A 24,549-nucleotide genomic window follows, 5' to 3' on the forward strand; every position below is an offset into this window, starting at 1 on the left:
TTACTCTCTGACACCTTGACTAAAATCCTCATCCATGTTTTTCTTACATCACGCCAAGTTTAACAGAGTATTTAACACTTGACTTTCTATGAAACTTGTATTTATAAAACACTTATAAACATACTGTTGAACAATAAAAGTGTATAGTGTTATGAGACTATCTGTAAGACCCTATGGAGATGTATAAGTGATTATAAGCCTCTTCTACTTGAACAATTGGATGTTGAGTGACAGAATACTGTTAAGTACTTCTGCTTATCTCATCTATCAATGCATTATTTTGTTTTATCACCTTACCACCTACAACAGGATTCATCACAGATGGGAACTCTAAGCTAGTTGGTAATGCCCGTCTTCGCCAAGTGAGGGTGCAGAAGAGCTCTTGCCACATTGCCCGCTCCATGCAGAAGTCTGTACCTGACTGTCATGCACCATACTCATGGGAGGTGGAGGATATAGGTTCCTATGGCCCAGGCTGGAGCCAATCTGCAGATCACAATACATCACAGAGCCTCCACAGCCCTTGGAAGTACCAGTCCCAGGCTCGACTTAGAGCCCAACCCATCTGGGGCAGTGTGGTGTTGTACAGGGGAGGGGGATTTGTTGTTGAATTGGGCCCAGATTCACAGAATTCTAGTAGGTAAGTCCCAGCATGTAAACTACGATAGAAAGTCAACAGCATCCCGAATCAGTCTAAATCCCAGTGATATTATTACAAATAGATTTAGATATACTGTATACAGAAATATACATCTAAATCTGTCTCATTTGATTGTAGTGGTAATCAACCTCAAAATATGCCCATATCCCTGTCACCCTATCCCCACTGGGTTTCCTGGGGTTTGTTTGGTTTGTCATTATATCAAGAGATGTGTCCAGCTTTGGGATAATTGATTTCATGTTCACAAATCTGGTCTTAATTTGAAAGTTGCCGATATTTTGTTTCTGCAGAACTCTCCACTACCTATTTGACAACACCTGGCTTGATGTGTACACCCAAGCCATCTTTGTGGAGTTCACTGTGTACAATGCCAATGTCAACCTCTTCTGCATTGTTACGCTCATGTTAGAGACCATAGGCACAGGTTAGTCATCTACTGTACAACTTTAACCATATGAATCCTAGTGTTCCTATTCTGGGCAATAGGCGAACATTATGTGAAAATTGGCAAACATTTGGCGAAAATAGTAAATCCACAACCACGTTGTGAGCTTGTGGATCTGATATTTTCACTATTTTCAAGAGATTTGATGTCAAAGGAAAAAAGGAGTGGGCCCTGCAGGGGGAACCTGGTAAACCATGTATATAGGGTTTAAGTGGTTAAGAGTTGCATAGAAGTCTGACTCAAGGTCCCTTCACTCTTTACACACTTTTCTTTCAGGAGCATTCCAGTTCCGCAGTGAGCTGCAAAGTGTGCGTCTTTACCAATCCCCTGGTGGCCTGCACATCTTTGTCATGGCCTCTGAAGCCATCTATTTCATCTTTATATTATATTACATGTTTGTTCAGGTATTTCTTCAGATTTTTATGTTATTTTGGATGCTTATACTATAGCTCTGCCTTGGGCATTCTGATTGGTTGGTCTCATACACATACCAGGTTGAGTAAAATTGCTGTAATATCCTTTCAAATTGTTAAAGAGCTGAATTAATAATTCAAATAATTACTATCTACAATTGATAGGCACTGATTGATCAGTAACCATTTCCATACCACTGATTATTATCTCTCATCATTACCTGACAGGGAAAGCTGATGAAACAACAGAGGTGGGCTTATTTCAAGAGTAAATGGAACCTTCTAGAGCTGGCGATCATTCTTCTCAGTTGGAGTGCTCTGTCTGTCTTCATCAAGAGGACCCTTCTGGGGCAGAGAGACATGACTTACTACCAGAACAACAAAGACCAGTGAGTCACCAACTTCTTTACTACTACTTACACAGTGAACAATTTTCCCATTTCCCTCCTTTCTTGGCAAGCTTATTAATGAAAGGTCAAATCAAAAGAATGATTGGCATCAGGTTTGTAACATGTATCACAGCATGCCTCTTGAAAACAAGACATTATAAAATGAATGAGTGGGACATTTCCTTGTAATTTAACGATTGAACAGGTTAAATTGTGGTTTTCAGTTTAAATGCAGTGTCACAATGTACCCAAATTACAGCTGACAGTTGTACCACTACAATAGGACGTTATTCATTAACACTGGCTAAGAACCCATGCAGGAACAAACTAAATTCTAGATTCAGATTTGGTTAATTTCAATTATTATTATTTCATTTTCTTAAATTGAGTGCTGTTTGCCTTCAAGGTGTTTCCATTGACATCGTTTACAAAGCACCAGCATAAATGGAGGCCAAAGCCAAACAGCACCTTACAGCTGTTTATGACTCCTGCTTTTCTATATTATAAGCTAACAACTGCAACAGTTGGGTTACTTAAATAAAGTAAACAAATCCAGCTATAATGCTATGCTAGGTCTGGACTTGAATTTGTCTGCCACATTTTACAATAACATACATGTCTTAACAGATGTTAATAACTGGTTAATTACTTCTGTATTCTGGGTAAACCCTTCACAGATAATAGCAGATCTACAAGCTGTAGACATACATAGCATCACATTAAATTAAAATGAAGGTGTTGAGACAAGGGTCTATTTTCCTCTGTGTTGTGTTCTACATTCAGATATGCTAGTTTCCATGAGACGGCCACGGCTGATGCAGTGCTGGGGTATTTGATTGCCTTCCTGGTGTTGCTGGCTACAGTGAAGCTATGGCACCTGATGAGGCTCAACCCCAAGCTCAACATGATCATTGCCACACTGCAAAGGGCATGGACTGACATATCAGGCTTCCTGCTGGTCATGACCATCATGTTCCTTGCTTACTCCATTGCTGTGAGAGGTTTCCCTTCGTCACCTAACATCAATTTTATCTCTGTCCTACCACAGTGAACACTGTACATACTTAACTAAATCAGAACATAGTTTTTATTAACAGAGGAACTTTGTTACCCTTTAACTCACTCTTTGCAGTCCAATCTGATGTTCGGTTGGAAGCTGTACTCGTATCGGACACTGATGGATGCTGCCCAGACAATGGTCAGCCTGCAGCTGGGTATTTTTAATTATGAAGAGGTCAGTGAGAGTCAGTCAGTTGTTCTGGTCTGCAGTTCTGAGTTCTTGGTCTGGGATTATGGCAGCTAAAAATTACTGACAGTTTTCCCATTCCATTTCCTCAGGTTCTGAATTACAACCCTGTCCTTGGTGCATTCCTTATTGGCTCCTGCATCGTGTTCATGACCTTTGTGGTGCTGAACCTGTTCATCTCTGTCATCCTTGTGGCATTCACTCAAGAGCAGATACATCACAAGGTATTTAATGCATGCTTACTCAGAAAAGCCTGAGCCTGAGGAGTTGCTTTTAGTGTTTGGAGAATCTGGTTAAGCCTGATTTATACATATGCATTTGTAGTTATGCACTGGTGTCTTGCACAGAAAATAGCTTTCTGGGGGTACTGATGGCCTAGTGGTTAAGGCTCATACAACATAGCCTCTAACGCAGCTTGACAGCGAGTCGCGGGTTCGATTCCCGAGCCCGATGGCCTTTACTGCGTGTCACTCCCTGTTACTTTCTCCCTATTTCCTGTCACACTCTACTGTACTATATGAATAAAGGTGGAAAAGCCACCAATAAAAATCTTTTAAAAGAAAATAGCTATTTTCATTCTCAGGACCAACACAAAAACTAATTGTGGTTCTTCAGGGGTTCTTTGGAATGGCTGAGGTGCTATATAGCGCCGCTGTTATTCAAAGAACCTGTTAAGCCCAGTTTCTTTAGAGGTTCTCTACTGGTTCTTCAGCTCAGGATAGGCACCTCTGGCCCGGACTACTGGCCTAGTTCGGGCACCTAGGTCCCAATGTAGCCCGACAGTGCATCGCGGGTTCGAGTCCCTTTCCCAACAATCTTTACTGCATGTATCTCCCCATCTCTCTCTCCCTGTTTCCTGTCCATCTCCTATATCTATAAATAAAAAATATTAAATTTGTTTTTAAAAAGGTTCGGCACCTTGGTTCTACATAGCACCATTTGACAAAGGTGTCACATAGCATCTTTAAGATAGGTATTGCATAGCATCAAAAGAGGTCCCCCTATGATTATGAGCCAAAGAACCACTTTTAGTGCTATGTTATGTAGCAACAATTTTGTTTAGTCTGTACAAAGCCTTTAGTTGAACATTTGTCTCTTTACTGTTCCACAGCCATCAGAAGAGGAGGAGATTGTGGACCTGATGCTGAAGAAATGTTGCAGTTTGTTTGGAATCAAATGTAAGAATGAAGGCGTAAAACTTCAGAATGATAACACGGTTGTTTCCTCTGGTACAAATAAACTCTCAACTATTTCCTCTTAATATTTCCCTGTACAAATTACATGAACAAAACACTGTAAGACCTATCAGTTGCTTGACTTGTTGCATGTAATCGATCAGTTTATTTAGTAACACCTTAAGATTGTTTTGTGATCATATTTACCTACAGTATGTACTTGTAAGTCTAGATATATATTTATATTTCACTCCATTGCAGAAAAACTGTAAATATTTTATGAAATACTGAAACTTAAGGAGACAATACAACCGTAAGATGATCATAACATGTACTGTCACACGTAGATTACTATATATTTTGTGAAACAATTAAATTGATGTATCCATATACTAACATTTTGTTCAGCTGTTTATTTTATTTTCCTAATTATTTTTGATTAAATGCTGTTAGTCTTTGTATACAGAAAGGTTTATCAGAGTCTAAATCTGGTTTGGCCGAGCATTTATACGAACTCTATTGGCCTGTGTTTGGTGTTTACTCTCAGCTCAGTAGCTACTGTATAAAATAGTAGCTATGAGGTTAGGCTGCAGTTCCATTTTGCTTTAACCATTTAAACCCTCTACACTTTGTAAACTAATACTTGGTCTGCTCTTTCTTCATTCTTCACCAAATCTCTTCACCGAAAATATCCACTCTACATGCTCACAACACGTCACAACACGACTCGTTGGTGAACTTGTAAATCTGCTATTTTCTGTGAATATTCCCTGCAAGAGTTCAAGTGGTTAAAGGATGACATCACCTGTCTTCATATAATTGGTCCTTACCCTCACTAATGCTCATTATAAGATGGCTCCATTTTTGAAGAAAAAAAGGGGGAACAACTTTATTAGGAAAAAAAGATAAGTATTAACAAAAGCAATAAAACAGTAAAAACAAGATTTGAGATCAATCTCAGCTCATAAAAGCAATTCTATAAGGTGGGTTTTCAGGGCGGTTTTGAAAGAATATACTGTGGTGTAGGTGAACACGTGTCTGAATTATCGAAACCCTAAGTTGTCATCATATTCCTGAAAGAGAGGGCTATCTTTAGAATTAGATCAGGTATGTTCTTATTGTAATGGCCGGTGGGCTGCACATAAAAAACGCCATGATAACTAGCCTTGGGATGGGAAATTGATACGATTTTAAAAGCACAGTATCACCAATTAAAAGCGCCAAAATGGATTAAACACGAAAAAGACAAAGCTTGTTTTCATTGTGGTCCATTATAAAGCAAACAACACCCAACAGACTATACAAACAACCATACAATATTACAATACTAATATAGACAGTTAAGAACATATTGATGCCAATGCCATCAGCGATTCTGCTTATCGTTCTGATTCTTTTTTCATTTCCTTATTGATTCCTGATCAATATTCAGTGTGTAAAAACAGTAGGCCTACACAGTTTTCAACTGTGTTATTATCTCACTATAAAAAAGTATATCCTACATGTCTGCTTAATAACATAGGCTGGGCATTATATAGATATTATATTAATATTGTGAAAAACAACAACAACATATGCTGACATTGATAAAAACGAATATGAGCTCATATATAATGTCAATACTCTCTGAGTTAACTATTCTGGTTCTGGTGAATTGTTTCAGTGTAATGTAATCTCAGAGAATATTACAAATCAATAAGTCAGATCATAATACTAGTATAAAACAGTGGTTCTCAAACTTTTATATTTTAGGACCCCCATGAGAGTATACAAATGGAACCAAATGGGCCCATAAGGGGACATTTGGTTACATTTGTATACTCTCAGAGTTACAGAACTGTAAAATGTCCATTAGGACTCTGTCAAGGAACCCAGAGGGTCCCTGGACCCCACTTTGAGAACCACTCCTGAAAAGTACATCACCATGTCACCACTGAGATAAATATTTAATTTCATCATGTTTTAATTACACAGATTCCATTATATAGGAAACTCGTATTCATTCATTATTAATTCCAAGTTCCAACTAAACTCACTATCTAAACTTTAGATTGTGAGTCACGATCACAATCTACACTCATCTAAACTTTATTTAATTGTATTATGTGAGTAATCATGTGGCTTTACTCAGTGGTACAAAGTAACTGAGTACATTTACTCAAACACTGTACTTTTTTACAGTACTACTCTACAGTTTTGAGGTATTTTTACTTTACTGGAGTATTTCCAAATTTCTGTGCTTTTGCTTCTCCATTTCATCTCAGAGGCAAATATTGTACATTTACTCCAGTACTTTGTAGATTTTCATTAGTATTACAAAACATACATTACCCACTTCAGCCCTTTACATTTCGGCCATTTGAAAATAGCAGATCTACAAGCTCACAATACGTCATGATGCGATGCATTGTGAGCTTGCATGTAGATCTGTTATTTTCATAAGATTGTTATACATTTAAAATGGGACATTCTGCATAATGAGTACTTTTACTTTTGGTACTTTAAGTACATTTCGATACCAATTCTCTTGTACTTTTACTCAAGTACATTTTTAATTCCTGACTTTTATTTGAAAGTATTTCTACATTACAGTATTGATACCTTTACTTATGTAAAAAATGTTAGTACTTTTTCCACCACTAAACACTCATCTAAACTTCATTCTATTGTATTGTGTGAGTAATCATGTGGCTTTACTTTATATCCCAAAGTAAAGCCTCATTATTGCGTAATGCAGGTAGGCGTGGCTCTGACTGACTCTGAGCTGCCTGGCAGACTGATCATAAACATCCATCGCTGATCGCGGACAGACGGACACACACAGACAAACGGGAGCGTTGTCACTATACCAGACAGTCATCATCAGATCTAAACGAATGTGTGCTGTATTCTGTCACAGCGGTTATTCGGTTAATAATAAGACGCTTCTTCTTGGCCGTCTTGTGACAGCGGTAGAAGGACAGCCTGGTTAACGTCACACTTTATAGCAGTGATCGGGTGTCAGATTTCCTGCGATGCCCTCTGACTTTATTTCCCTTTTCAGCGATGACCTCGACCTGAATTCTCCCAGATCCTTGTATTCTAAAGGTAAGCCTGTTCTGTCGTACATATAGTTATACTGCTATACGTACTAGTTGTTGATTTTTGTTCAAGTTGTGGTGCCTTGACCTGATCACGCGTGTGTGTGTGGGTGTTGTTTGTGAGTGCGTGTGGCGTTCACGGTGCATCCCCCCCCCAATGTCATTCATTTAAGTTCAGTGGTGGAAAAAGTGCTATTTTTTTTACTTTTACTTTACTTGAATAAAAGTACGAATGCCACAATATCAAAATAGTCTGTTAAGTACTAATTTTGCAGAATTTTCACAAGTTTCCAAATATAAAAAAAATGCTTTGAAAATAGCCTGAGTATGCATAGGGATGTTGTTAATGCATGTTTTGTAATAATAATCAAAATCTACAAAGTAACTAGTTACTAAAGTTTTCAAATAATTGTTGTTGACTAAAACAGTACAATATTTGCCTCTGAGATGTAGTGGAGTCGAAGTAAAAGTACTGAAAATTGGAAATACTCCAGTAAAGTAAAAATACCTCAAACTGTACTTATGTACAGTACTTGAGTAAATGTACTTAATTGTAATTTATACGCTGTAGTACAACGGTGTTGCTTGCCAAAAAGAACAGAACTGAAGTAGATCTGTTCTTTTATGGCAAGCAACACAGTATAAATTAATATTTAGTTATTTCAGGTTGGTATATTGCCTGGCAAATACTTTTCTTTATATAATTGTGTTGGTCTAGTGCTTTCAATTTCCAGAGTAGCTTAAAGCCCCACAGGTGACAGCATAGGCTTCAGTTGAAATGGTATGCATACAGTAATATTACTGCTGGTTTTGAGTTCAATTAAGGTAAAGGCATCTATAGCTATTATTACCCCACAACCCAATTTGACCCCATCAATGCAAAACCAACAGTGGGGCCCCTATGGATAATAGATATGTATAGGCTATAGTAATATTAGCTTTGGCTTGGATCAAGACTATCATAGTAGATATATTTGATCAAGTCTGACTTTTGCTTTCGTATCATAGACACGAAAGCAAAAGTCAGACTCGACCAAATACAGTACATCTATGATTGTCTTGATCCAAGGCTAGTAATATATGAAGTGGTGCTCTATCACAGTGGTTCTCCACCTGGGGGTCGGGGTCCCCACATGATTCTTTTTTTTTTTACTGCATCAAAAGTAATCAACAAACTATACTATAAAAACTGGTCAAACATTGGCCAAATTGTCAAATAATATAAGAGAGAGACGTTGTGAGCTTAATATATGATTATTTTGGGGGGTCCCAAGTTCAAATATGATTATTTTGGGGGGTCCCAAGTTCAAATATGATTATTTTGGGGGGTCCCAAGTTCAAATATGATTATTTTGCCGGGGAACCACAGAACCACTGCTCTATCATAATGCAGATGTGGGCAAACCATGTATGTTTGATCTACCGTTCAGGTTGGGCTTCTACTGTAGATATAGGGACAAAACTCCCAGAAAAATGCATCCATTAATTTCTTTTGATAACTGTAGTCAGACTTTATTATTAATATTAAATGATTGCCATACTCTGTGTTTGCATTATTAACCTGCATGAATAGCAGCTTATATAAAGACTTAAAAGAGGTACTTATTATTTTCACTGTTGGCTGGTGGTACAGGAGTAAATCTCTCCAACCTTGGAATAGACATCACGTCACATGCCCGAAAATGTTTCCCACCCCTGTTATAATGTAATCAGTATAATGGGCGATAGGCAACCCTCAAGTATGCAAAATATTTTTAGTTTTTAGAATAGTTTATTCATTCTGATTCTCTTAAATGTGGCAGTTGTGATTTATTAAGTAATTCATAAAAGTACTGCTTTTCAATCAGTTAGGTTATCTATTTTCTTTTATACTAATTTCACAATACTTTCTCAGACAAAAACAAAAGCCAACTATTGAAAAATACCAAACACAAAATATTAACTATGTTTAAATTATTTTGTAGCAAACCAAATTTATCACATGGTGAACAGCCATTCAGCCTGTAATTGTTGTTAGCCAATGCCTCCCACTTGCCAGTGGCTAATTTAGGATTGTGGAGAAACATTTTCCTGAAAGAGGGACCTGAGTACTGATGCTATAATTTTGAGGATTTAAGCCAGTTTCCCAAAATTGTAGTCCACACAGCCTACCTGCTATATGCTTACTTATTATACTTGTGTAGACTACTACAGCAAGTAATTACTGTACTAGTCTAGCTTAGTTTATTTAAGTTGTATGTTAGAATGAAATCAATCTTGTATTATAAGGCAGTCAAATTGTCATGGTTATAAGAAGCTATAGTATGACGTTTTGAAAATAATGTTAAAAATCTGTGGAATTATGGTGTTATTTGTAAGATTTGAATAGTCTGTTTAACTTAATGCTATCTCCCAGGACATTAGCTTTGTAAACATTCATAGGATAACCTTGATTATCCTGTTGTCCCTATTTTGGCCTGGCAATCTTTTCAAAATATTTCAAAAATGTTCTTTCAATTAAAAAAAATAGCAGATCTGCAAGCTCACGCTGTGAGCTTGTAGATCTGCTATGTTCACTATTTGTCGTACGCTGAAGTATATACAGTAGGGTGGTTAAGTGGTTAACTACCACAAATTGAAAAACAATAGTTGTTTTGAGGCTGACATACATTTAAAGCCTCCTGGGTGATGGGTGGGTAAGGATTTCACGAGACCTAGTTAAAATAGAATACAGTGCACACACTACTGTAGTTTGGTCTAAAGCTACAGAAGATGTTAGCATCCATGACACCTTTTATACCTTGGTCAAAAATTGTGAGACCAAGGTCTCCTCATATTTTAGGTTTTCTATATTGACACCCACCAAGGCCCTGTCAATAATTAACCATCTGATGGAGAGTGGGGCGCTCTGTGTATAAACCTGGGCTTACATAGCACTCTATTAATATTGACTCTGCTATGTTAAGCAAACTTGGCGGCGTGTGCTTAGAAATACTTGATTGCCTTGAAAGCTTGTAGATTTCTGATGATGAAAGATGAAAGACCGTGGAGTTAAAATGAGAAAATGAGAAAATGTAAGATAAACCATCTGGCTACACGATGCAGTTAGTCCAAATCATCAACAGGCTCACTTTTATCTCAAATCTGCAGGCCAGACATACAGAGACAATAATAATGGTTTGTGATCTACTTTCACAACCTTCACACAAACATGCTTGAAACCTGAGGCTGGGTTGTTAAGTTGTTTAAAGTTCTGTTTTGAATCGTTGTTCACTAGTCTGCTTTTATCCAGTTACAGTATATCATGTAAAACGTAGCATATGGGATACAATTTATGTTTGCACACTGCATAGTCAAATGGCAATGTATATTATCTCCTGTGGTGTAAAGAAAATGTAATCTGTGTAATGTGTTATTAGCTTTACTCCCATTGCTCCGCTTTTCCATTTTTATGTACAAATTTGGGCTCCATTTCAATCCATCTGTTCTAAAAACTAAAAAACAAACAAGATTTTTTTCCCCTAAATATTTTCAATTATGATTTTTTTTTTCTTCTACATTTCCAAAAATAGTAGATGTACAAGCTCATAATGCTCCGTGATGCATGCAACTTGTTGTGAGCTGACTAGCCAAAGTGTAAAATAGCTTAAGTGGTTAACTTGGACAGGTAAGTTTCCAAAAGTGTCTCAACTTGCCTCCATAACTTCCTTTAAAAACTCATGGGTTAATGGTTAACACTAACCAAACTTCAGTAAAAAAGACTAATCAGTCCCAGGTCAAAATATCACCTCTTCCAGTATTTACTGCACACTCATGACTTTGTTTTGGCCTGGCCAGATCTATGCATGAGTGCTTTAACCTCTATAGGCCTTAGCAACACAAACTGGTGCCAAACCATGTGCTTTTCCTCATCACTGTCATTTATATTTATTTATTAAATATTATCGATAAATTGTATACCTTTTGCTTTATTCAACAGTATGGTCTTGTTGGTACTTTTCTCTGAAGATTAATGTCCACAAGTATTTCCTCAACCAATAAGTTCACTTCCACTAGTTGGCATTTTATACATTGTATTCCTTTATGACTTGTTGGTGTCATTTTATGCCAGTGTTAACAAAACATACAATCTGTGGATTTGTGTGACTAATTGATACAAATAGATCTTATTTCAGACTCACTTTTGGGAATGGTTAGCTAAAGTTATCTTGGTAATAATAATTTAAAAATAACACTGTTTTCACTGAACAAATATAATTTAAACACATTGTGACATTTTATCACAATGTGTTCATCAGTTTGTTGCAGTTGTGTGATTAACTAACACGCACACACACGCACACACACACACACACACACACACACACACACACACACACACACACACACACGTGCACTTGAAAATGTAAACCTCTGCTTTAGAGTACGAGGCTAGAGTAAAGAGAATAATAATGGTATAGTAAATAGAGTAGCTACCTCCCAGACCCTTTATGTTTCTCTTCAGAGAGGGACACATGTCAACAAAGACATTAAATATGAAGAGGGGTAAATCTTAGCTGCTGAGAGCCTTTCCATTGGCAGATGAAAAGCAGAGGTTCAAGTTTCAGGATACGGTTACAACTAGGCTACGCACACACTGTAGGGCCCATGTCAAAGAGCAGGGGTCCTTATTTGGATTTCATACGTGCCCCAGTACCCTAGTAAGACTAACATTGTTCAGATTTCTCAATATTGTTCGTCAGTCTTCACTAAACGATACATGACTCCAGTTATCCCTCCTGCCTTGGATGTTTTCAGACACCCCTCACCCTCCAGCCACAGTCTATGATTTCAAAGGCCTTGATCCAGATTTATGAGTGGTGGTGCTCCAAATGGAATCATGTTAAAGCTGTCCTGTTCGCCATCTCTGTGTCTACCTTATTCACACCCACTCGTGTGACATGGGTTTCCGAGCTGAAGCCCCTGGTATTTCGAGAGCCTCAGAAATGCAGAGTGTATTTAACATTAAATAAACAAACATTCCATTGCCCTGTAGCTTTATGGTTGTGCAGACTCAATTTCCTGTGTTTTCATTTCTTTCTCCTGATTCACCTGTTGGTTCCCATTCATACTGGTAGGCAGGGAATAAAATTGCGACATCTCACTGTTCCATGGCATTTCCTCCAGCATCCTGTCATTGTTGGTATTTTTTTAAACTGCCAGTCTACGGCCTTAGATATTTTACAGATGAAGAGAAAATGTGCTGTGTGGCAGGGAGACAGAATTATGTACAAAAAACTGAGAGTGGTCCTTGAGAGAAGTTATGGCATAATGTTGTTTGAAGCCACAATTTGTAACTGCAATATACTGCTTTAAAAAAACAAACAAAGTGATATACTGTAATAAAAATAAATAAATGCTGCTTTAAACATTAAAGTAGAACAAACCTGTAATTTGACTTACCGTATGATGGATAAAAAAGTAGCCTTAAAGGTGTTGTGAGTTGTTAGTTTAAAGTCTAGAATGCATCTATCTCTTTGGTCCAAGGACACTCGAGGCATCCACTTTGAGATAACCCACTCTTCTGCTTGTCTGAGATGATTTTCCTTGAGTTCTTAACCCTAACCCTACATTAAACAATCCTTCTGCCTGAACATGCTCTAGTGAAATTTGGCATATCTTAAAAGCTACCTCATAACCTGTCTGATGGCTTTATATTCTAATCTCTGATTCAAGTCAGTTTTGTCTCAATAATAGTGAATGGTACAATACTTGTAGGTCAAAGTAGCAGTGGTTGCTTTTACATTTTAAGAAATAGGCTGTAAATGTTCTAAGCCTATTTGACCATTACTCTTAGTCTGTTGTTAAGATATGGCAGCCTTAAGGTACACAACCTATGTTTGCCAACTGTTTTATCTGTTTGTTCTCACATTCGTATCAGCTGAGTCAACAGCTTGCATCCAAAATCACAGGAAAATCCACAAGAGTTCCATATCGGGATCTGTCTGACCCCACAGGCTATTCCTGAACCTGAACTTTATACTGCATACTGAGGGCTAGAGCCTATCTTTATCTCCCTTACCCATTTACATTTAACCACATTAACCCTGGCATCCCCATTTTGCGCAAAAGTTCCCCAAAAATTCAAAAATACTGTATTTATTTCCCAAAACTACAGAAAAGAGGCAACCTACAACCTCACAATGCGTCAATGAGTTATGCCCTATATTGGACCCTTTTATTGGGTTTTGTGATGTTATACAGTTTACAGTATTGGCAGAATCTGCTGTGTTTGTTTCGAGTGAGTTTGAGAGCTTTTTCACTGTGGAATGTAAGTTAGTGAGGAGACTATGATGGAATATCAATTTCTAATCAATGGAGCAAAATGTCTCGCGAGTTACATGGCAACGTAACTACACAACCAAAACCTCTACCAAAGTGTCATTGTACTGCGGTTAGCATGGCGCAAGCTTAGTGATGTCATACGGTACTGTCTGAATACAGTATGTGTGTGCTAAATGACACACAAGCCTTCCTGTTGCCTCAGCACGGTTTTCCTGCTACCGTAACTGGGGAGAAGTGCCAGTGTGCACACTGGGCACATTGTGGAGCAATTTTCCTGTTCTAATATGCTGTTGGAACTTGAAGTTGTGATTTATGTGTGTATGGCTGGGTGAGAGCTTGTGCTGAGGGGGACAGTCCCGTATTAGTTACAGTAGCAAAAATAAGAATAGATTTTTATTTGTCACACATTACAGATTTACAAGTGTAAATTGGTGGGTGATTTTTTTTTTTTGTGAAAGCTCCATCATTTTGTTGTTTTCCAGGAAAGAAATTAAGGTTATCTACTAAGATATCTACTGTACATATACACAAGGCATAATGAGCAGCAGTATGTACAAGACCCTCATCACTTAGCAGATGTACTCTTTTTATTATCAGATATAAATGCTAAAGGAATATTTTAGATAATCTCTACAGCTATAGAGATAAGTGTCTGTGAAGCATCCTTTACACATGCACTACTGTGTGTGTGTGTGTGTGTGTGTGTGTGTGTGTGTGTGTGTGTGTGTGTGTGTGTGTGTGTGTGTGTGTGTGTGTGTGTGTGTGTGTGTGTGTGTGTGTGTGTGTGTGTGTGTGTGTGTGTGTGTGTGTGTGTGTGTGTGTGTGTGTGTGTGTGTGTGTGTGTGTGTGTGTGTGTGTGTGTGTTTCGACGGGACAGAGCATATTAATGGACAGCATAGTAATATAGTGTAAATGCACTGGATTTAGCAGTGATGCAAATTTTCATCCTCAGTCCCCACAAAAAACATAGAACAGTGAACAATAGAAAACATTACAAGACAACAGAGCGTACAGTAACACTTCATTACAATCGACACCATAAATAATACAATAAATTACACATTTTGTGTCTGTGACAGAGACAGGGAGAGGGAATGTGTGTCTGTGTGCTTGTTCGTGTCAAAGCGCTGTCTTGTGTAAATAGTTTGAATTCCACTGCTTTCTGAGGTCTAGCTTTCATGTTAAGCCTAGTGTCTGTTCCTTCTCTTTTTTCAATCCTCAGGTAAACATTCAGGGGAATTTCTACATAGCTAAGAACGTGGGCTGTAGATCAGATCTATTGCCTTGCTTAAAACTAAAATAAAATGTATGTAAAATTAACATTTCAATTTCAATGCTTTGTGCATTAATATGGTGAATGATAGTAAAATCATCTCTTCTGATGAATGCATCTAAAGTCTAATTTATCCTTTGACATATGGTAAAAACTGATTGACAACTTTAAAACACGATGCAATCAGTTGTTTTCTGCGAGCAATGTCACGTTTTCCAGTTGGAAATCAGTTATTTTGAGCTAGTCATAATGATGAAGTATAAATAATTAGGCATAACACTACAGGTTTAGTTAGCTGTCTAGGGAAGTTAGGATAGTAGTGTGTGTTTGCTGAAAGCGGCTACTGTAATCTGATCTCCTGGAGGTGGTCTCCGGTCACTCTGGGATTAGCTGGACAGAAAGAGCTGCATGCCACAAACGTCTGAGCTTTGTGTCACACAAGTGATTTTCCTTGGCCATACAAAGCTTGGCTGACTTTCACTTTCTAACAGCTGTGGAGGAAATAAATAAGGGAGTGACACTTTTGTAATGATTGAGATTGTTCTGGTATACTTTCAGGTTGTATTTCTCAAAATGTGTCTAAATTGAGTTTTACTATTTGCTTTTTTACAGCCCCAATATAAATTTGTGTTTTGTTTGTTTACAATATAGAATGTAAGTGCACAATTGCTTAAAGGGGAAGACACTGATATAAAATAATCTATACTCAATATTAACTTAAATTTCAATTGCATATTCTGGCATAGACTGCATACAGCGGTAACCGGTAGGCTATAGTGGGCAGAAGACTGGCCGCCTCAGGAACCAAATGGACCCATAAGGGACCAGATTGTTTGGAATTTAGATCTGAAATATGATAGCGCACTAAAGACTCAAGAGTTATCTATATAAGGATATCTATTAAGCTCAGAAAGTATTGCAACCGCCATACTAAAAAGTATAGGCTAAATCGCTTTACACTCACTCATTTGAGCACATGTTGCAAACAACTTTTTCACATACTATGTACTACTCCATACAACAAAAAAAACTTTTATTCTCATAAATTCTGTAAACATTGCAACATTTAGCATTCAGCGACATTGCCCATAGTCTCAGTTGCCCACTGTACCTGTATCCCGTACCGCTCTTTACCAATACTCAGAGCCCATAGTTATTAGAAAACATGTTAACGGGTTGTCTTACTTTATATTATAACATTACTCTTTGTCCATTATTCTGTTCACTCTCTGTCTGAGGAATAGATCCCTGTGGACTGAGATTAAATTCCATGGATAGGCCTTAACATTAAACATTTAAATCTGGGTGGTTTCTGGTTTGGAGGACAAAAAGTTAGTTATCGGCCCCGATTATAGGGGCCGAGATCTGGCATTTTTAGATAATTGGCATCGGCTGATGCCTGCTTTCAAGAGGCCGATTAAAAGATAAAGAGTTTATTTTTTTGATAAATGTGTTAACATTTAAATTAATAACTAGAGTGCGGAGTGTAGATAAGCAAAGAACAGAAAATAGATGCTGTGGCCTCTTTCTTAACTCATTCACTGCCACAATTATTGCTGGCCGCGTTTGCCCACTGCCAGAGATTTTTCATTGAAAAAAAAAAGTACTCAGGAGCCGAGATACAGAATTTTTAAGTTTTAAGTTAACAAGGAAGTGGATGGGAGTGTAGATCTTTAAACAATCATATCTCCTTGGTCTTTGGGTCAAATTTGAAAAAAAAACTTTTAAAAAAAAAAAAAAAAAAAAAAAAAATACGTTTTTTACGTCAGTGGCAGGATTGGTAAACGGGACAAATTACGTTTTTTACGTCAGTGGCAGTGAATGAGTTAACTAAGGTAATATAATCAAGTGTAACGTTCGGCAAAAACCCATCCGCTTGAATGGAGCTTAATTACTTCTGACACCAGCAGGGGTGAAACAGCGAGACTACAGGCCATTCATATGAACTAATCTACAACCAAAACTTTGTTTCTTTTTAACTTGACTCTTGACCGTGCAAGTGGCAGTGTGCGGCATATCTTTTATTGTTGATGTTGTCTACTGTTTTTTGCCTACGCACCTGCTTTTAAACTTTTTATTCTAGGTGTGCGAAAGTTTTTCTACACAATTGTCAAAGTCGCTACTAGATCTGCTGTCTTTGGTGCTCGAAACCCTCATACGGAATAGGCTTTTTAGTTAAGCATATATAATCACCTGCAGTAACCAGTTAACTTCTGTCTCTTGTAATGGTTGGGTTTCCCATTTTGACAGATAAAAGCCTGGCAGGACCAAAACTTCATCACAAAGTTGTTTGCAGTTGCCATGAAAGCGGTGTTGATTTTTGTTTTCAATTACTATATCTCTAAAAAGACAGCCCACGTCAGGTTCGGTTGCACATCAAGCCACACGCTGACACTATTTAATTTTTAATTGTTGTGTTATTTGAGTTTGAAATTGTGATTAATGTTGTAGTTTGTTTGTTTTAACCATTATTTGTCATTGTCATACAAATATAGGGGCCACTGGTTTGCCTCCGGGCCTGCCCAGTAATACTGTATGTGTCAAAGTGTACCTGAGCAAGACACTTAACCCCTAACTGCTCCCCCTGAGCACTCATCATGGCCATCTGAGCATCATGTAGATTAAAATGTATTTCTCCCGTGGTATTAATAAGGTCTACAAATGTTTTTAAATAATATTATAACGTTACTGGTTACGAAACCATTGGCGATAGGGGTGGTTGCTGTGACCATGACCCAACCCCTGTTAGAATGTCCCACCCACTTTATCAAAGCTCATGGGCTTGGATAGTTTGTCAGTGTGAATAAAATGCACACCTGCCGGATTAGACATCGTTGCAATTATCCTCTCCATTGGGAGAGGGAGACAACAGGCATAAAACTTCAGGAGTGAAGCTTTAATCAGAAAGTGTGAGGTCCATAAGGAAACGGTACAATTTAATACTTTGCCATTTCGGATTTAAGTAGATTTTAACTGATGATATCCAAGATTAAAGACCCATCAAAAGTATTTCCACAGATAAAAGATTATATTGTATAAACTAAAGTCCTAATTCTAAATTCAAGTCTTAACATACAATAAGTTTTTATCTCAATATTTATTGTTGCTTGTAGTTCTTCTAGTAACATTACAATGTCCGTTCATTAAAGTGCGTCATTATGAGAAGTCGGAGATCTTTAAAAAAATGCTGATGGTTATATTGTGAAAAAGTTGGTCGATTAAATGACTTGAAGGAAATGTGTCAGACAGTTATCTCAGTTGCCTCATGTTTATGCTAACTTCCAGTATATGAAATTGTGTCAGTCATCTTTCCTGTGTGATGCAGTAGTTTTGTTTGTTTGTTTGTAGTACTCTAGTATATTAACCTTTTCATGCAGATATTCCTGTCATTTACTGTACCAATGCAATCAATTTTTTTTTTACCACCTCTATTTAGACAATAGACAGCTGTGAAATAAGGGTGACTGACACTATTACCATACAAGCCAGCTGAGCGCTGACGATTATTGCAACCCACTAGAAGTCAACGTACATAGGATTTATATACTTTATCAAGTCTTTTGCTGACTCCAGAGTTAGCCCGAGTTAGCCCGTATGTCCTGATAACTGCCTGAGCTGTCAAGGGTGCGTCTCTGTTTATGGTGGTGGGAGACCGTTTAGCTCCTCTGTGAGTGTTAAACATATTTGGTTGTCTATACAATAATAACAATACATTCAATTTGTGCAGTGCCTCTCATCTGTCCTGGACAAAACCCAAAGTGGTTCACAAAAAGTAAAAAATTACACGGATAAATGTTTTGCCATAACACTTTATATTACACAGTAAAGTCCATAGTATTCATTTGACTTCATTTGAGAGTGTAAAAATGCAAGCAAATGGATAGTGTTGCATTTGTACAATCTCGGTTCAATCAACACTCAGGATTTTACATTGTAGCTGTTAGCTTCACATAATGCGTTGCTGTGATTTGTGTTTTCACACATCTTTTCCTGCTGTGGTAATTCATCTTAATCAGAGATGCGTCATAGACCATATCAAAATATGTGAATTGCGACATGTTCCTTCCTGAAGCCAATGGATTGTCAAGTTGTAAAATGCAGGCACCAGTTTGTAGAAACAAATCTCAACCATCACTTTTGATGTCGTCGTTGAACATTTATCTCTCCCATGGATCTTAAATGTCAAAATGTAAACCATTTGCAGCCAGTGCACTAATTGCTGGTATCACAATGAACCTGGAGGGCTTGTTGTGAGATGTACCATCCCTATAGCCTTCTAGCACTGAAAACCTGATATGAATAAATAGGCAAATCTTACTGTGCAGATATTTTTTTAACAGCTTTGGGATACCTTTACACATTGTTGGGTGGCACAGAATGAGGTGAAGCTAGATTTAACCCTTTGGTTGCTTCAATATACCCACTCCCCTTCTTTTTTTTTTTGACACATGAGGAGGATTCTGCAACGGTGTTGTAACCGTATCCCACGGAAGTTTCTTAATTGACATTGCGTTGTAGCTAATTTTCTCCACGTCGTCTCATGAGAGGAGCTAATTCTATGAGAGAGCGGTCCCCTGACCCATGTTGCTATGGAGTCCCTGGCAGCCCTCATGTAGGCTTGGCTGTAAACATATCAGGGTTGTTGTAGATGGCTCGCCGCAGGTGCCAGCCCTTTTGAATGAGCTTCTCTCTGCTTGGAGTACTCGTCAAACGTGCTGTCACAAGGTGAGCTTTATTCTCGTCCTTCCCGTCCCTCCTGGTTCAATGGTGCCTCACCACCACACACACCGTGTTTCCCACCTAGTGCCCCCCCTCAGTACCTATAAACCACTCACGCCGTAAGATACTTCTGTCAACGGCTTCATTTCTGCTCGACAGGCTTCCTCATGACAATACCACTAACCTGTTGAGCAAGTTGAAGTAGAGAAAAGGGTCCACACACACAGGCACAGTAAACAAGACAGTGAAGGGAGGAGGTGGAGTGGAGGAGGGGGACAGAAGGGGAGTTAACAGTCACTCTGTGCCACGCCCCAGGTGCCAAGGCCAGTAAGAGCAAGCAGCAGGAATGTGAGGGAAATGAATGGGAGTGTAAGTCCTGCCTTTCACATGGTGAGTGCTTTCTCTTTTCACCTTTAGCCTGCCATTACTTACTATATAATGCGAACAGAAGTGGCGGTCAGGATTCGTTGGTTATGAAGGATATTTTACCGTGGGGTTTTAAACGTGGTTAGTCTTGTGTACAATTTCCTACACAGAGCATAACTTGTATGCGTATTTGGTTTGGGTATTTGGTCTGTTTACATATTCATGGGAATGGAAATTGGACCGCTCACACTGGCTACACATTTTCATGTTGACGGCAGCCAACTTCTATCCACATTTAACATGCGGATAGAATGTTAAATGAAAATCTGAAAATCTGCATCACAAGCGCATTTTGTCAATGTGGTCTTTCTGAGTGAAGATTTGATCATACAAGAAAACAGGACAGAAAACGAGATGCTATCCGCAGTGTTCTCTTCGTGTAGGTTGTCACCACGCAAAACACGACTGCAATCTAAGGTCTGTCAAAATCAAAACATCACGTGAGGCAGTGTGTTTATTTTCCCCAGCTAATGATGTTGACCATGTATTTTTTCCCCATAATGTGAAAGGGGCTGTGTTTTGTAAATGCACAAAGAAAGAACTGTATTCTTGTCTGCCACTGGGGAGACAAATATGCAGCAGAATGGGAATTCTCACTCTTTATAAAGTTGTGGGACTGTGTGTGGAAACACTTTGAACAGGCCAGCCAGTGATTCGAGAGCAGCTCCGCGAGAGCAGAGTACATATTTTCTGTCTGTGTGGTTGGCAATCTGTTTACTGGAAGGGTTGCTACTCACAGCACATGTTCCCGCATGTGCAGTCAGTCAGTCAGTCATTTAGCCGAGGGAGGACTTGTAACTGTAGATGAGGGGACAGAGACACAAAAGAAACGTGCGTAGGTAGGTATGGGTGCATAGTATACAGTATAGCAAGCACATGCATGGCATACAGTATGTGTTTGTGAGTTTCTTTGAAGTGCTTAGCAAATAACCCAACATGACCACACTAGGAGGCCTCATGTGTTTGGTTAGAGGAGTTTGCCGAGTCCATATTTAAGCTCCTATGCTGGGAACCAGTGTTCTGTGCTCATCCAAACAGTTTGAAACTAAAGGGCTTAGGGACTGAAGAGGCATGTGCTAGTTTCAGTAAGTTCCAGGTTTGTCTGTTGTACACAGCCAGTGGTAACAATGGGAGGGTTAAGTATCCGATACACACCAAACCCTGGGACTCAGCTGCAAGTAATTAAAGCTGGCAGTTGGCAGAGAGTCAGGCGACTGTAATGGCCGCTGTAAGTTCATACCATAATATTTGGATGATGAATCGGCCTTCTAGTAAAAGTGTTGTCGTGTTGTTGACCTAAGGCTTTCTCCCCTCCCTGTGTCCTGCTGGCCCCGAGGGGAGACGAGAGAGAGGGGAGAGAGAAAGGCTTTTGTGCAGCCCTGCTCCCTCTACTGTAATGAGATCTGCTATTTATTTGGCATGCCAGGACTTTTGCCTTGACCTGCATAGTCTTGTTTTACTGTACCACTTCTCTATACAGTTCAGTTTTCCCTGAGGTGCATACAGATCCCAAAACTCGAATGAAATGGATAACCTTTAGGGAGCTCCTCCATGGGCCATTGCCTTGAGTTTGAGACGACCATACTGGAAATGTATATCGAGGTATTGGGGTAATGCATTCATAAAGGGAAGAGAAGATCTGGATTACAGATTTGATCCTTGTTTGAGGTATACGGTTTATAGGGTAAACAAGGATGTGACCAATCTAAACAATGCCAGTGTGAATGTGAGACTTCTGCTTCTGCTGATTAGCAGCAAACTATTACGGTTTAAAAAATAATAGTTTGTTCATTTGAATAAAAGGCAGAAGTTATAGTCAGTATCAGGCCGTGTCTTGTCTTCCTCTGTCTGTGTGTGTGTGTGTGTGTGTGTGTGTGTGTGTGTGTGCGTGCGTACGTGCGCGAGTGTGTATGTGAGAGAGTTTCTAGTCAGCGTTTAATACCAGGGGGGCTTTGTGCTGTTTTTCACCTAATTAACACATCTTGGAAACGGAGGGCAGCAGTTTCTGGTGACTGCTGTACAAGTTGCAGGGTTTCTAGTGGCTGGGCTATGTGTTGGGGGTGGAGGTGTTTTGACACTGATGCAGTAGTAGACTAAAGGTCCTTACACACAGGGGCGATTTTTTTCATGCGAATAATACGTTTTTTTTTTAAACCTTAAAGTCAATGCAAGCTTCCACATCAGTTTCGCGGAGCGAAAAAGCGTCTTTTATTTATTCGGAACGAGTCCGAATTTTGCGTATATTCGCATATTCCACGGTGTGTAACCGCCTTAAGGCTGAAGTTTACATTCACTGATCATATGGACATACTGTAATTAATCATGGAAATAATTCTGTAATTATTCCTATCACTAATCATTTCCAGACAGGATTATGTCCGACATCACTGATCTGTGTATTCAAGTTGCAAATTGCTCTTGTTATATACAGTTTTTCTGTAGGGAGACACTAGAATTATGGAGAACTAGGCAGATGCCCATTGGGAATGAAGCTAGCTGGAAACGTGTAGTGCAGTACCCATTATCATAGTACTTGGAGGCCAGTCTATGACGTCAGTACTATATGACATCATATTGATGACATCAGGCATCTGAGATCTCCATATGGGCATAGGACCCAGACAGACAGCTAGATACAGAGATTTGTGGATTTTCGGTTAAGGACAATCGCTGATCCGACAGACTTTCCAATCGGCACAACACTGCCTCGGGTCATCTGTGATACATACGGCAAGTTTGAAGTCGATCGGTTCTCGGGATATGTGTAGGACAGTCAGAAACACATAGACAGAGGCTCAATCCATACGTTTTATGTCGAGTAGACGGCCTACTTAGGAACGATGCAAGTTGCGAATGCATGCCCCACCCGATTCTGCAAGATCCGCTGTACCCATTATCAGAGTACGTTGTACCCATCTGCTTGTCTGTGTCCCTTTTAAGCCCTTATATGGAGATCTCTGTAACCTCCTGTCCTTGTCCTTTTTATGGAAAAGAGGGAAGTCCGCACACCGTTAGCTCCCTGTAGACATTTTTTATTAATTATTATTATAATAATGCCAGAACTACAATAAAGGTGGTGGTGCATATAGTGTTACACCGGTGATGTTGCCGTATCCAAGTTATGAATCCAGTGTAGTTTCCAGCAATCCAATGGAGTAGATGTCATTAACAACTTCAACTCATTGCTTGTGGTCTTCCTGCCGGAATATAACTGTTGAGCGTAGAGATTGGTTAAAATACTGTGTTTTATAATTCAAATACATCCCAGATTTCAGCTTTAACTGAGAAAACAACAATGCTGTGGTTTTTGAAGGAGGCATTTCTCAGAAAAGCAGTTGCCAATTAGTGGTCAATTTTCCATCAATCTTTTTCTCCCTCTCTTCTCCCTCAGAATCAGTGTATGACCTTCTTCCCAGAGAGTTGCAGTTGCCGTCCTCCGCTCAGCAGAACCACACAGCCATGAGCCAGAAGAGTGGCGGAGAGGCGGGGCCTCCTCCCTCAGCTGCTCTTGCTTCAGGTAAGCTCCTCCCACTCAGCGAGTTTTCCCCCGTCCCCCCTCCATGGTGACAGTGGTAATGGTCCCATCCTGTTGCCTGGAGTCTGCGCTTCTTTAGGCTACCTTCCTAAGAGACTATTGCAACCAACCACACTACACTGTATGCACAATGGGCATTAGCAATCAGTTCATACTTGTAGATGGGCACACATATGCAGAGTGGACGGGCGAGCAAGCCATTACTATGCATTCAATGGGGCCCTCGTATTGAAAGTTAGAGGTTTCACAAAAAAATTGCAGTTGAAAAGCATTGTCTGGTTTTGATACAAAAGGAGAAAACAAGTATGTGATTACACAGTATCACACATGGCATACAGGTTTACTAGAACTTTACAGTATATATTATAAAAATTAGGGGTTGGACAGAAAGTCGATACTGCGATATGTTGTTGTTCTTCCGCATGTTGTCGATACACTAGCGCCAAGTATTGATTTAATATTACAACACGCAGGTGCTCTATATTATGGATTCCCCTTGTGCAAAGCGCAAACTCGTGGCACAAGACCATTGCATGAGAGCAGCCCCGTAGAATTTGCAAACAGGCTGTGCAATTTCAGTGGATAAACATAGCAGAAAAAGATGGGGAACAGACATTCCCTACCAACCAACCAACCCTAGTCAACACAACAGGTTGCAGGCTGGCAGAGATGAATTACAAACCTCGCAGTTTCCTTTCCATATAGCCTCGCATCTCTGTTCTCGTAACATGAGTGCTCACCAAAACTTGCTCTGCGTTGCATAGTTAACGTTATGGTATTTTATTAAACAAAAAAAGTGCTCTGTCTCTGCAGCAACAAGTTAATCTCTCCGTCTACTCAAGTGCGTAAGGTTCTTTATTTTTCCCTATGTTTTCTTTTGTAAG

The 24,549-nt window shown here is 39.1% G+C and overlaps 2 protein-coding genes across 4 annotated transcripts in view; both read left to right on the forward strand.

Annotated features, from left to right (window-relative positions):
• pkd1l2a (polycystic kidney disease 1 like 2a) overlaps positions 1-4,608 on the forward strand; it is a gene marked incomplete at its 5' end in the record, with an annotated part of 31,635 nt that extends 27,027 nt beyond the window's left edge. The window contains 8 exons of the mRNA XM_080432654.1: positions 310-640; positions 952-1,085; positions 1,383-1,510; positions 1,748-1,908; positions 2,692-2,902; positions 3,041-3,142; positions 3,247-3,378; positions 4,266-4,608. Coding sequence (XP_080288780.1) covers positions 310-640; positions 952-1,085; positions 1,383-1,510; positions 1,748-1,908; positions 2,692-2,902; positions 3,041-3,142; positions 3,247-3,378; positions 4,266-4,415 — 1,349 coding nt within the window. The 3' untranslated portion in view covers positions 4,416-4,608. The remainder of the gene's footprint in view (positions 1-309; positions 641-951; positions 1,086-1,382; positions 1,511-1,747; positions 1,909-2,691; positions 2,903-3,040; positions 3,143-3,246; positions 3,379-4,265) is intronic.
• A 2,528-nt stretch (positions 4,609-7,136) lies between these two features.
• nfat5b (nuclear factor of activated T cells 5b) overlaps positions 7,137-24,549 on the forward strand; it is a 39,633-nt gene continuing 22,220 nt past the window's right edge. Inside the window, exons 1-2 of one of the 3 annotated variants that reach the window (XM_080436152.1) lie at positions 7,137-7,416; positions 23,522-23,647. In XM_080436152.1, coding sequence (XP_080292278.1) covers positions 7,344-7,416; positions 23,522-23,647 — 199 coding nt within the window. In that variant the 5' untranslated portion in view covers positions 7,137-7,343. Of the gene's footprint in view, positions 7,417-20,121; positions 20,212-20,395; positions 20,548-23,521; positions 23,648-24,549 lie in introns of those variants that run through there. The other 2 variants (XM_080436153.1, XM_080436154.1) reach the window with 2 other exon arrangements.

Source organism: Gymnoscopelus braueri (genome assembly GCF_963280865.1).
Source record: "Gymnoscopelus braueri genome assembly, chromosome: 1".
Classification (NCBI taxonomy): Eukaryota; Metazoa; Chordata; class Actinopteri; order Myctophiformes; family Myctophidae; genus Gymnoscopelus; species Gymnoscopelus braueri.